This window comes from Thamnophis elegans, chromosome 4 (assembly GCF_009769535.1).
Source record: "Thamnophis elegans isolate rThaEle1 chromosome 4, rThaEle1.pri, whole genome shotgun sequence".
In the NCBI taxonomy this organism is placed as follows: domain Eukaryota; kingdom Metazoa; phylum Chordata; class Lepidosauria; order Squamata; family Colubridae; genus Thamnophis; species Thamnophis elegans.
In genome coordinates, this window is record NC_045544.1 from 72,949,206 (window position 1) to 72,963,750 (window position 14,545).

Sequence of the window (14,545 nt, forward strand, 5' to 3'; positions counted from 1 at the left end):
AGGAGTACAGTGTTTAGATAATCTGCTGGGGAAAGAGCTGAGGAAAATCAGCAGCAGTGTGAATTGCATAACAGGCACTGTTTTTCAGCTTTAGCCAGGGTGAAGTGGGGTCAGAAAAGCAAATATTCAGGCCAAAAACATTCCATGCATTGCAGAGATCTGCTGTTAATTACATGATCATGGCAAAATTAGAGGTGTTGGTTCAGTTTTTAAAAAATGTGTTATCTTTGCCATATATTTTGTTTAATCTGTCTTTCATGAAATAAAATCCAAGAAAATGTGTAGCATCACCAGTAAAAGTCTATTTATCTTTTCCTTTGCTCCCCCTCCCTGCATTAATTTCATTAGGGTGTGGATTAAATTATCACAAGCGATGTGCTTTTAAGATTCCAAATAACTGCAGTGGAGTAAGAAAGAGGCGGCTATCTAATGTGTCTTTACCAGGAGCTGCACTTTCCATCCCAAGATCTGTACAAACTGAATCTACGTCCACAGAAGAGGTATTTAATTTTTTTCTTTTCAAAGAAGAATTAAAATCAATTTGGTAAAATACTGTTATTACCCAAAGCACATAATCCTAATTTCTGTACCTCTTAATCATATGGAACTTTGTGTTATTCAGACTTAATTTTAGCTGAGAATGGTCACTTCAAATAATCTAACTTTTCTTAAAATCCGAATTTTGCTTTTAAATGAATGTGTATGCATGTACATTGGCATATTTTGGTTTATTGGGCATTTAGTTCACTTTTTAGTGCCTATCAAAATAGATAGTAGAAACTGTTGTAGTAGACACACTATTCTACAGTCTCAATTTAAACCAGGCATTTAACAACTGTTCAAAGTTATGATGAAGTTGAAAAAAGTGAATTTTGATTGGTACTTGCATTTGCAATTTTCACAACATCCCTGTGGTTAGTGATCAAAATTTAAGTGCTTGGCAATTGGTCATTTGCAATCTTCCTAGCCACCTTCCAACAAGCAAAGTGAATGGGGGAAAATGAATTTGACTGCAACAAAATGGTTAACTCAAGGGGATGAACATATCCAACACACCTTCAACAACCCTGTGAAATGGGTTGGGTTGAGAAAAAGTGATTGGTCCAGAGTTATCCATGGCCAAGGTGGGTTGAAAGTTTTTCTTTTTTGCAGCGTTGTCATCCAGAACCTAGTAAAAGAATTCCTTCATGGAGTGGGCGTCCGATATGGATGGAAAAAATGGTTCTTTGCCGGGTGAAAGTCCCACATACCTTTGCTGTACATTCTTACACCCGACCTACCATATGTCAGTACTGCAAGCGATTGCTCAAAGGCCTTTTTCGCCAAGGAATGCAGTGTAAAGGCAAGTGTTTTTTCTGCAAGTTAATGTCAGCTATCAAGGCTTTAAAGCCTTTTTAATTATAAAATTAAAGCAGAATAAGAAGCTTAGAATGGTATGATGATCAAGAAACTATATAAATAAGATTACATATTTTTTTTATGGAAGGCTCTGTTCCTCTTAACAATTTTCTGTTTGAATATACTGGATACAATTGATGAATAATATTCTCTTCTGAGTTGAATCATTTGCCTGCAAGAAATTCCTTATTGGTTACTATTACCTGGTGAATGTTTAGACTGGGCAAAGTTGCATTTTAAACTTATTAGATTCAAAATTAATCCAGTATTACTAATGTTATTTATCTTGTAATTAGTCTTTTTTTCTTTCTGACTTGTCTAAACTGATTGTGATCATAAAAAAATATCAGTATTTCCACAAGGATGAAAAAAGTTTATGATTTCAAATCCTTGTTAAAATCTAAATATGCATAATACCATTGTAAAATACACATATCATCATGTCTGATGCTGACAAGGAAACAGGTAGATCACAACTCACTTTCTTAATTGCAGTTTAGATATTGATAATTCTACTTCTGTGCTAGATCTTAGTTTTAAGCTATCTTCTTGGGAGTGCTCCAGCTCTCATCAGTCTCATTCAGTTGGAATGGCTGAATTAAAAGAACCTTGCAATGGTAGTACCACAATATACAGTTTTATGTCTGTATGTCAAAATGCAGCTTTGATCCAAATGCAGCTTTGATCCAAATAATTACTTTAATTTTCTTATTACTTTAAAAATATGTCCTGAAAATAAATAAAAGTTACTTCAAAAAGAGGCTTTAAAGAGATTATACAAAAATAATAAATACATAAATAAAATTTTCCCCTTAATTTAGATTGCAGATTCAATTGTCATAAACGCTGTGCCTCTAAAGTACCTAAAGATTGCTTGGGAGAAGTTGTCTTCAATGGAGGTAAGATATGCGTTGTAAGGTATTGCTGGAAACATAACTTTGGGTTGTGGTATGCATGTGTGACTTTTCTTTGCATTTCTTCTCCATGTTCTGCATATATCAAAATTATTATCAAATATGTAGAGACTATCTAGACTAGCAGAGTGAAATAATTTATTCATACAAGTAGTCCTTGAGTTATAATTGTAATGGAGCCTGCTCTTTATGGTCACAAATTGTGACTGTTAATAAGTGAGAAGCCCATGTGATTGCCTCACTTAATAACCTCTATCCCTGGTATCCCCAGTGTGGATGCCTCAGGGGTCAGGAAGGCTCTAGGAGAGCTAGTGCTGGCCCAGACCCTCCTCCCTGGGCCTCCCAAGGCCTCTCTCCACCCTTTCCACTTTCTGCAGGCCTTATTCTGGCTTCCCACTCCACTAAGTTCCATATCTTCCTCTCCATCCCGCTCCCCATTGGTGATCCCGCATTTACATTTGTACAGTAGGTATCTGGAGTTCTGGACCTCACATTGGGGGAGAAGAGCAGGCTGCTCCATCCCCTGCATCCTAGCAGGAGCACTACAATGACCATAATTTCACAATTGGGTTGTAAGTAACTTTTGGGAGGTCTGTTTCAACTTTGAATGGTCCCTAAGTGACTGGTTGTAAGTCGAGGACTACCTGAACTACCAGAAAGAAAGTGTTGGATGCAAAACTTTACTTTTAGCAATGCCTGAAGTTTTAATAGGAGTTATTAGAATGAATATTTGTCTAATTCTTTTAAATTTCTCTGAAGAGGAATACTCACTACAAATAGTCCTCAAATTATGACCAGCGACTTAGTGACTGTTTAAAGTCATTATGACACACTCCCAAAAAGTTACTTATGGCCCACTTTCAAAGTTATGAACTCATATGGTCTTTTGCCATTATGACTGACTACAGGAATGCTGTAGTGCTCACCCATCTACGCATCCCATCCCACTGGGTCCTTCTATCCAAGGGAGATCAGGCCAATTCTAGTGGGCACGAATCAACAGGAGTTTGCAAGTCTCCAGCTGCCTTTCCACCCAGAGATCAGGCCCTCTGGAATTTGCAAACTCCAACAAGCAAGGGGAGATCAGGCTGACTGGAACTTGTAAGCTTCCAGTTTCTTTCCTATCCAAGGGCTTGCAGGACTCAGCCTGATTTCAGGTGCATCATCAGCCGAGAGCCCAGGGAAGGGGTGGCGGTGTGGCTATTGTTATCCGGGAGTCTTTAGCACCTCGTAGGATCCCTGCTCCGGAGCTTGTCGGGTGTGAGTCCCTGCTGGTGACGTTGGACCTCAAGGGTCAAGTGGGTTTGCTGCTAACGTACCTGCCTCCCAACTGCGTTGCAGCAGCCCTCCCCTCGGTCCTCGAGTCAGTAGCCGAGCTGGCAATTGAGTTCCCCAGGCTTATGGTTCTGGGGGACTTTAATTTGCCTTCACTCGGTGAACACTCTGACGGAGCGCAGGAGTTCATGGCCTCCATGACAGCCATGGGCTTGACCCAGGTAATTCGGGGCCCAACCCACTCAGCGGGTCACATGCTCGACCTCATATTCCTCTCGGAGCAGTGGATTTGTGATCTTGGTCTGAGGGGTAATGAGATCATACCCCTGTCGTGGTCAGACCACTGCCTACTGAGGCTTGACTTCCGGAGGCCAAACACCCACCGTAGGGAGGAGGAACCGACCAGGTGGTTCCGCCCCAGGCGACTTATGGTCCCCTTGAGGTTCCAGACGGAGCTTGGGGTTATTCCTGATACTCTCGCCCACAGTTCGGCGGAGACTCTGGTTGCTGCCTGGTACTCGGCGGCATCGGAGTCTCTCGACCAGATTGCGCCACTACGGCCCCTCCGGGTCGGCGGATCCCGGAGGCCTCCTTGGTTCACTGAGGAGCTCCGGGAGAAGAAGCGCCGGAGGAGACGCCTAGAGCACTTGTGGAGGTCCGATAAGTCCGAATCGAACCGAGCACTTTTGACAACATGCACCAAGGAATACATCAGGGCATTGAGGGCAGCTAAAAGAACACACATTGCCACCTTGGTTGCGTCCGCTGAGTCCCACCCAGCCGCCCTGTTTAGGATTACCCGCTCCCTCCTAAATAGGAGGGACGTGGGGGACCCCCTACAGGGTAAGGCTGAGGAGTATGCCCAGTTCTGCTCTATATTGTCCTCAAAATCTGAGTAGCAAACATTCCTCTATTAACCACCTCCACCACCACAACAACAAAAAAATAAAATGCTGATTGGAACATGCTAAACCTTCTGTCTTACTAGTCACTGACTATCCTTTGCATGATTACAGAATTGACTTCCCAAATGTAAATTCGATGTAAACATTTGTATAGAATACTATCTCATGACACCTCAATTTGGTATTTCCTAAATATCATTTAGGAAACAGCCAAATTATAGTTTACATGTAGACAGCCTTTTTCTGAAGCAGATTAAAGAACTGTTATCATAATTTACTTTATGTAGCTTGATTTATGTGGCTCTTTAAAGAGAGAATTGTTTGTGTGTGTGTGTGTATTCATATAGTATGGGAAGTGATGACTGCTTATCCTTGGTTACCTGCTGTGTTTGAGGCTATAGGAAAACAGATTTAATTTGCATGGGCATTGAACCAGGTATAGAGGGAGTTCTGTGTCCAGATTGTCATCCTGTCCACACCCTTTCCTGGAAATGTCTGGTCATGGTGTTGCATCAGAGGGGTGACAGTCACCTGGCACAAATGATGGAAACTATACTTATGCCAACTTTCCACTAATGGAGAATTGCCCTGTTTCTGGAAGTACCTACATGCAGGTACTTTTTTTTTTTTAATAAATGAAAGCTTTGCCCCAAAGTTTCTGCTTGTTTTGTTTCTTGGCTGAGTTTGGGGGATTTTTCCATAAGCCTAGTTAGTACATAAGGATAGATACTTAATTCAGATTCTATGAATGTGATATATTTCTTAATGTATTTTGCACATACTACATTGTAAAATTTAAAAATATTTTGTTGTTTTGGGAAGAAGAACCAGCTAGCCCAGGCCAAGATACTGATATGCCAATGGAGGTTGATAGCAGTGAAATGAATAGTGATGTTGGGAGAGGATTGGATTATGTGGAAGAACCATCTCCTCCAGAAGACAAAATGTTTTTTATGGATCCAGCAGATCTTGATGGAGACAAAGATGAAGAGGCTGTAAAAACTATCAGGTTGGTAAAATCAAGGCATTGCACTTGGGATCCACATGTAATACACCCTTGCACATCATCTACTGCTTCAGGTTTCTAGCTGTGATATTAAAGACAATATATTGTGCAGTTTACTTTTGGGTATATGGCTTTTGACCAATAAGGAGGCTCTAAAAATAGTTCATTAAGAGAAGCAATATGAAAATATAAGCGACAACATGAGAAATAATTTGTTTTGCTGGGTAAACCATGGATAATGTGGTCTGAATTTAAATGACAATTTTATTATGCTGATTCCAGTTCAAACTCATTCCTAATTTAAGTAAATTAATTTGGAAGAAAAACGTAAGGAATCAGTTTTTACAATGAATGTATGTCTTGTTAAGTCTGGTTAAAGGAACATAGATGCAAATTGGAAAAAAAGCTTTTTGTACTCTTTACACATGTGTAAATGCAACTAATTTGCTCTAAAATTATTATTAAAAAGTTAGAGGGGCAAGTGTAGTTCATGGAACAAGACTATACTTGGATAAATTGCTCATTTATAATTCATTACAAGGCCATATAAAAGGAATATCTTGACATTTATTCCAAATTATACAGTAGTAATAATGAAAGCTATTTTTTTTTTAGAATGACATTGGGAAAACAAAGTTTGTAAGTTGATTCTATTACATTCGCAAAAGTACTATCTCTTTATCTAAAATAAAAGTTCCCTTTATCTGCTGTGTATTTTAAATCCTCTCCATGTATAAGTAGGGCTTGGCTTGAATAAACAGAACAGAATGCTTCCCTGCCGTGAATGTAGAAATGGAAGGTGACCTCTGGGTCTCATGTAGAATAGATCTTTATAGTGCTTGTTTTGCCATGCAGAGGAAAGTTGAATGCAAGAGAATTATTTTCATTTATCCAGGAGTTCTGCCTTTTTACTGTATTTTTTGATTTAGTGTAAATCCTTTAATTTGACTAGAAATTTTTGGAATCTAGTTTATACCACATTTTGGAATAAAAATGGTACATAACTCCTGTTTTTATCCTAGCAAGATATTTTAACTGTTTTGATCATATAATGCAAAGATGCCCAATATTGTCAATAGAAAATAGGTCTTCAGGTCATGGAGAAGCTTGTTCAGATTGCACAAAGTAGCCAAAGAGATTGCTTGTACACTCATTCCAAGCAAAGGGCTGATGAAGTAGATACAATGAATGATCAGAGAGAGGCTTCCAGCCCAACATGCTTTGTAGCCGACTATAGAAGATCATTATTTAGGCATCAATGGTCCTGCTGTACTGATAAATGATTGTGCAATTTATTATTCTTCAACAGCCCATCCACAAGCAATAACATTCCATTAATGAGAGTTGTACAGTCAGTCAAACACACAAAGAGGAAAAGCAGTACAATGGTAAAAGAAGGATGGATGGTTCACTACACAAGTCGAGACAACCTGGTAAGTAATTAAGCTGTCTTCTTGGTGAAAAACTTTTTATTTCCAAGTGTAGAGCATTTTGTATTCCATTCAAGAAATTAAACTATTTAGCTGCTTTCCTACCGAAAGATAAAACTGAAAGACAAGATGGAAAAATACAGTATTACAAATGGAGACCAATGTGGATCTCCCCATCAAATTCTGTGAATAAGATAGGGTTTTGTATTTAATCATCTCTTGAGGCATAGTGGCTCAGTGGCTTAATGATGGTGGAGATGATTTTTGCTCTGGCAGTTTGAGTCCTAGCACTGTATTGTGGGTAAGCTCCCGCCATTTGCCTCAGGCTCTGCCCATCTAGCAGTTTGAAAGCATGTTATATGCAAGTACATAAATAAGTACCACTCCAGTGGGAAGATGAGCCACTGCTTTGTGCAGATGGTCATAACCATGCTAGTGGGGAACCTTTCCGGATGCAGTGCCTGTTTGTCAGGTGACTTTGGTGGAGGGAGGAGGCTCTGGATGATGCTCCTGGATGCTGTTTGTTTTTCTTTCTGGTGTGAAACTAACTCAGCCCCTGTGATGCATCTTGGAAAGTGTGCAAGCTTGAATGGAATGGGCAGACTTAGGCAGCCAAATAATTATTCTGTATTAGCATTATAGTCTCCTGGCTAACATCATCATACACTAAATAAATAATAATCTTGAGGCATGTGATGACTTTTTTGTATCAGATAAAGACTTTTGCAAAGTATTGTGACCATGGTGCAGATACCTAATGCTGTTCCCATGGATTAAGAATTGGGTTAATTCCTTGTGCCAGAAAATGGCATAGCCAATATAAGGAAATGGTTCAAATTCTGTGTTCATTTAATAATTATTTTCTACAGCAGTTCAAGAATGTTTAGAAATTTAGTTTAGGAATGTTGTAACGCAGATGATAATTTTTGATAAAATGATCTAAACACAAATTGAAATTGGTTCAAGTAAATAGTGTCTATACCTAGCTTCTGTGCTGCATATATAAATGTATCTAGAGTGCATATTTAGCTGCTAAGAGTTTGATTTTAAGATGGGCAGCTATACAAATGAAATAAAAAGTTGCTTCTTAAACAGTAACTACTTTGTTGCAGAGAAAAAGGCATTACTGGAGATTAGACAGTAAAAGTCTTACGCTATTTCAAAATGAATCTGGGACAAAATATTACAAGGTAAGAGATTATCCAAATCTCATCTCCTCTTTAAAATTCTATTTGCCTATTATCATTTCATTTTAATTGCTTTCTGCTAGATGATGTACAATTTAAAACTGTTAATATGTCATAGATGTATTTATAATGAGTTGCAGTTTATAGTTTATCTCTGGTGAACTATTTTCTGTTTTGCTTGTGCATTATATATTATAATGTATGTAGTTATAATCTGATGGAAAGAAATGAGAAGTGTGAAATACAGACAGTTCTTGACTTACAACAGTCTGTTTAGTGAGCATTCAAACTTATAACGGCACTGAAACAAGTGACTTATGACCATTTTTCACACTTATGGATGTTGCAGGATCCCTGTAGTCATGTATCAAAATTCAAATGCTTGGCAACTGACTCGTATTTATGACAGTTGCATAAATGCAACATAAATGCAACTGTTGGGTTGCCCTGAGAAGAACCTATGTTCAAGAAAACCATGTTAGAAATATTAGTCCCAACTCACACATACTAGGGCCTGTCAATAAGAAAACCAAGAATCCAGTTGCACAAAGGAATATTAAAGCCCAAGAGGCCCAGTTTGTCTACTATACGCTGAGGAATGATTGTATTAAATGCTGAACTGAGGTCGACAAACAGCATTTGTGCAAGAGTGTTTGTTTCCTCTAAGTGCGCCAAGCTCAGATGGAGAACAGAAGAAATAGTATCCTCTGTAGAGTGATTTGGATGATGAGCAAACTAAAGCGAGTCAAATGCTGGAGGGCAGCTAGATACAATAATGTCCTTTATCAGCCTCTCAAAACATTACATAATGAATGGATATAAGTGCAACTGGACGGTAATCATTACGACCCGCAATTGTAGCCTTTTTTGGCACTGGCAAAATAATGGCTGTCTTAAAACACAATGAGACCACTGCTACAATGAAAGATTGAAAATATCTGTAAGGACACAAGCCAACTCATCCACACATTTTCTAAGAACACGCCCAGGGATATTCGGTTAATCGGTTGGACAGCTTGCCTCCAGAAGTTGTGAATGTTCCAACACAGAAAGTCTTTAAGAAGATGTTGGATAGCCATCTGTCTGAAATGGTATAGGGTTTCCTGCCTAGGCAGGAGGTTGGACTAGAAGACCTCCAAGGTCCCTTCCAACTCTGCTATTGTAAATATTACCTGGATCTGCTGCCTTCTGAATGTTAACTTTCTGCAATGTCCTCCAGACTGAGGTAACATCAAAGCTAAGCACTTGCTTATCAGAATGGGGCACAGCTTTCCTAGCAGGGATGCTATTTGATGCTTCAAATCTTCCCAAAAATGTGTTCAGCTTATTTAAAAAGTCTGTGTTACCATTGCATCTCAATGGATCCACGTTATAATCTGTAATGGCCTGGATTCCTTGCCACATACGCCTGGAGTTCATTGGGTCCTGAAAAAAGTTCTCAACTTTTCTGACAATGGGCTTGCTTTGCTGTTTTCATGGCGCTTTTCAGATTAACTCTGGCTGTTCTAAGTTCCAGCATATCGCCAGATTTAAAAGCCACATTCTGTGCTTTCTGCATCATGAGAACCTCATATGTCAACCATGGTTTTTCATTAGTTCTCACAACAATGTTTTTAAGGACACAGACATCCTCTATGCACTTTTGAATATATGCAGACACAGTGGTGGCATATTCCTCTATGTTTATATACGTATGTTGGGGGCTGGGGATAGGTTTGAATTTATTCTTAATGTTAGAATCTGACAATACAATGCAATAAAATACCAATAATACCAATACCAATACTAATACCAATACACAACGTACGACCACAACTGAACCCAAAATTTTATGTTCCTAAGCGAGACATTTAAGTGAATTTTGCTCCAATTTATTACCTTTCTTACCACAGTTGTTAAGTGAATCACTGCAATGTTAAGTTAGTCACATGGTTGTTAAGTGAATTTGGCTTCCTCATTGATCTTGCTTGTCAGAAGGTCAGAGAAGGTAATTACATAACCCAGGACATTGCAACAGTCATAAACATGAATCAATGGCCAAGTGTCTGAACTTTGATATGTGACTGTGGGGCTACTGCAATAGTTGTAAGTGTGAAAAATGGCTGTAAGTCACTTTTTTCAGTGCCATTGTAATTTTGAATGGTCGCTAAATAAACTGTTGTAAATTGAGGACTACCTATAATAGATCAGATGTTACAGAATAATCTGCTAAGGAATTAAAATAGGATCTTATAGTATAGTGTAACCTCAAAAGTGAAAGATAATTTCAATATGTAGCTCAGCATTAATCAAACTGGTACATTTGATGCTGGGAACTTCAAAGGTAATTAAACTTTATAGACTGCATAAGAGAATTTCAAAAGGCCATTCACTGATACATTAATCTAACAAAAAAAACCCATTTAGATTTTTAATAAGACATAACTTCATTGGTTTGGCTTACTGAGATGTTTGAGGCTTCCTTGGAAGTATGAATAAGGAACTGGTATAAGTGTACCTACTGAAATGTTCTTAGCTGAGTGCATTACTATTTACCTTTTCTCAGTGCTGTCAGTTGTACTGTTGTATATTCTTACAAAGAGGTCTCCCTGTTTGAGTTTTAATATTTTACATTTTCTGCAGGAGATTCCACTTTCCGAAATTCTTCAGGTGACTCAGCCACGGGATTTCTCAAATATGGTGCAAGGCAGCAATCCTCACTGTTTTGAAATAATAACTGATACAATGGTATACTTTGTTGGAGAGAATAATGGCAGCAGTCACCATAGCCCTGTTTTGGCTGCTACTGGAGTTGGATTGGACGTAGCCCAGAGCTGGGAGAAAGCTATTCGTCAGGCTTTAATGCCAGTCACACCTGAGACCAGCACTTGCATTACTACAGGACAAGGAAAAGATCACAGTAAGGACTGAAAAAGGCTTCATGATGGGCTGCTAAATGACAAAGTACTGTCTTTAATATTGTGGGTCTCTTTCCTAGTACACAAAACTTAATTAATGCCATTGTTTTATATGTAGTAGTTTGAGTTACATCACAAGTACCAACCAATTTATTACCCTTTATAAAAAAGTACATTCTTAAGGCATTCAGTAAGAAGCAATACATTCAGAAGAAGTGTTTAGTGGCTCTCTTGCACAGTATGGAACAATTTACCATTACTGTCATCTAAGCTTTATCCTGAAAAGATGCTGCTTGGCATTGCTTTCTTCATAGTTTCAATTTATCTCACCAATAGCTAGAAAAGCTTCAGCTCATATTTCACACATTTAGATTTATAATTTAAATTAGATTGGCAATTATTACCATAAGGCATCAGATGACTTAATTATTATCCTACCAATAGTGTCCTAGTAATGACTTGATAATTTTACATGCAACTACTATGATCTTCATTCAAACATGAAATTTTGTGGAACACCATGTGAGTAATACCAGGTTTAAAAGAAGGATTATATGTTTTTCATTGCAGAAGAATTATGTGTCAGCATTTCTGTTTCAAATTCCCAGATCCAAGAAAATGTGGTAAGTCAACAAAATAAAAACAAAATATATTCTTCTAATCATTCACTGTTAATTGCTACTTGATGGATATTTTATATTGAAATCAAGAATGTTGGAAATATAAAGGAGCAAATTGTTCACTTTTTAAAAATAGCCCAACATATGCTGTTTATTAAAAAAGATTGTTATACATTTAAATAACAATAACATGAGGAATTTTGTAAACGATACATTTCCTCAAGTGCAATTTGCATGGATTAAATATACAAGTGTTCAAACTTCAGATATCAAAAGTAATATGTTCTTGCATGCCTGAACAGGTCTTTTACATAATTCATTTTCACAATTTGTGTCACAACTCTTCTCTCTTTAAACTGTGTGACGTGTAGTTCCAATTTCAATTTCTGCTATGGTGTCATTTTATCAAGTGAGTGAACCTAATATTTCCTTTCTTCTGTCTATATCCTTTTCATAGGATATAAGTTCAGTGTATCAGATCTTTGCTGATGAGGTGCTTGGTTCTGGTCAATTTGGAATTGTGTATGGAGGTAAGTTTGAATAAATATTACAGCACATGTGAAATATTTTGTCTGTAGGATTGATATATAAAACAGACTTGCTGTTTCTTATTAATGGAAATATATGGTTATAGAAGTAATGTACTAATGGTGCAAGATTAATGGTGTGATATACAGTATAGTAAAGATATAAGTTCAGTTCCAACTGTCTAAAATATCATGGGAAAATGCTGGAGAACTGCCAGTGATTTTAGGTTACCGTATTTTTGGCATATAAGAAACACCAGAGTATAAGATTTTGAAGAGGGAATTTTTTTAAAAAAGTAGGTAGAGAGAGGGATAGAGAGGGAGAGAAAGAGAGAGAAATACAGTAGGTAGGTAGGGAGAGAGAGAGGGTAGGTAGATAGAGGGATAGAGAGGGAGAGAAAGAGAGAAATACAGTAGGTAGGGAGAGAGAGAGTAGTTAGATAGGTAGGTATGCAGATAAAGGAAAAGAGAGAGAGAAATAGAGATAGATAGAGAAATACAGTAGGTAGGTAGGGAGAGAGAGAGGGTAGGTAGGTAGAGGGATAGAGAGAGAGAAATAGAAAGAGAGAGAGAAATACAGTACATAGGGAGAGAGAGTAGATAGGTAGGTAGATAAAGGGATATATATAGAGAGAGAGAAAGAGAAAGAGAGAGAGGGAGAGTAATACAGTAGGTAGGGAGAGAGTGTGTAGGTAGGTAGGTAGGTAGGTAGAGGGATAGAGAGAGAAATAGAAAGAGAGAGAAATACAGTAGATAGGTAGGGAGAGAGAGGGTAGGTAGATAGAGGGAGAGAGAGAGAGGAAGGGGAGAGAAATACAGTAGGTACGTAGGGAGAGAGAGAGAGAGAGAGTTGGTAGGTAGGTAGATGTTTCCAGGTGTATTTATCCATGTGCTGGAGAAGTTTTTGCACTCTGCAGACCTCCCAAAAACGGCCTGTTTTTTTTGCGAAAACAGGCCCGTTTTTTTTTTAAAGCATGAATATCCTTTTAGGAGGCTTGCAGAGTGCTCTGGGGGGGGGGGGAGAGCAAAAATGGCCCATTTTTTTGTGAAAATTGGCCTGTTTTTTGTCAAAAAATTGCATGCATAGCCTTTAGGAAGTTTATAGAGTGCTGCTGGGGGCTGGAGGGGGGGAAATGGGCCGTTTTTTACTCATTTCTGCCCTCCTCAGCCCCCAGGAGCTCTCTAAAGTCTCCATAAGGCTATGCATGGCCATTTTGGTGAAGGGCCGGGGCTTCAGGAGGCAAAAAAGTGCTGTATTTGATGTATAAGATGCACCCAGATTTTCAGCCTCTTTTTTGAGGAAAAAAGGTGTGTCTTATACTCTGAAAAATACAGTAATTTTGTTCCAAACTGGAACTTTAAAATCATTAAGACCATATTTCCCAAAATTGGGAAGTGTAGTTTTAACACTTATGAGGGCCACAGGTTGAAGAAGGCAGCTGTATATTTCACAAACTATTTGGGCATGATATAAATCAGTTTCTTTAAAATGATATCATTTCATAGTTTCTTTTTAGCAGATTCCACATTACAACTCATTTCTGCTGCCATAAGACAGGTCTTTTTCATAAACTGATTCTTTGGCAGCTCTGCTAACCACTAAAGTGCTACTTTTGTTCTTCGAAATATATATCTGATAATGATTATTATTTCCATATAATTAGCAGTGCTTTTATAGTTGCCTTTTACTGGAGTGTTTCTGCTGTCAATTGTCTTTCATAGCTTGTATACCCTAGCTTGTTATAGATCCAGCAGTACTGAATATGGAACTCCAGTTGAGGTGTAGGCGTCTAAAATAGTAGCAGTACAAGTCACTTGATATCACTTGTTTAATATTCCGTCCCTATTGTGAATATTTTATATACTCAAATAGAATAATTAGGTGCTATAATATTATAACAGGTATTTCTTTGTTCCAATATCCTGTAGAATTGTATATAAAGCAGTTATTGAAAACTTAGACCAATGTGAAAAATACATTTGAAAATGAATAAAGTGCCTTTCCATTTAACAGCTGAAATACATTTGTTAAATGGGATATATATCTGTATTTATAAAATAGTATACCAGTATATCTTCTAAAATGTGTAGTTTGACTTCGAATGGACTAAAAGAAGCATTTTAAATATTTCCTTCTCAACCTGAATGTCTGTGGAGATTCTCAGTCATTCAGGTCATGGTTGTCCCAAGTGTGTTTTTTTTCAAGAGGCAACTGGACTTTCTGGGTTTTCTTTGAAGACATTGAAGAAGAACTGAAGAAGCTTCTTGGATGAGAAGCGAAATGTCTTCAAAGAAAAACCAGAAAGTATAATTGCCTCTTGAAAAAAAAAGCACCTTTGGGATCTCAACTTGAATAAGTTTGTGATGCAAAACAACCTTAAGCAGA

General features: G+C 37.9%; 1 protein-coding gene across 2 annotated transcripts in view; it reads left to right on the forward strand.

Annotated features, from left to right (window-relative positions):
- Positions 1–14,545, forward strand: part of PRKD3 (protein kinase D3) — a 55,782-nt gene that overhangs the window by 34,280 nt on the left and 6,957 nt on the right. Inside the window, exons 5-13 of one of the 2 annotated variants that reach the window (XM_032215721.1) lie at positions 349–500; positions 1,153–1,342; positions 2,220–2,297; positions 5,315–5,501; positions 6,808–6,931; positions 8,041–8,118; positions 10,738–11,014; positions 11,583–11,635; positions 12,090–12,162. In XM_032215721.1, coding sequence (XP_032071612.1) covers positions 349–500; positions 1,153–1,342; positions 2,220–2,297; positions 5,315–5,501; positions 6,808–6,931; positions 8,041–8,118; positions 10,738–11,014; positions 11,583–11,635; positions 12,090–12,162 — 1,212 coding nt within the window. The remainder of the gene's footprint in view (positions 1–348; positions 501–1,152; positions 1,343–2,219; positions 2,298–5,314; positions 5,502–6,807; positions 6,932–8,040; positions 8,119–10,737; positions 11,015–11,582; positions 11,636–12,089; positions 12,163–14,545) is intronic. The other variant, XM_032215722.1, reaches the window with a different exon arrangement.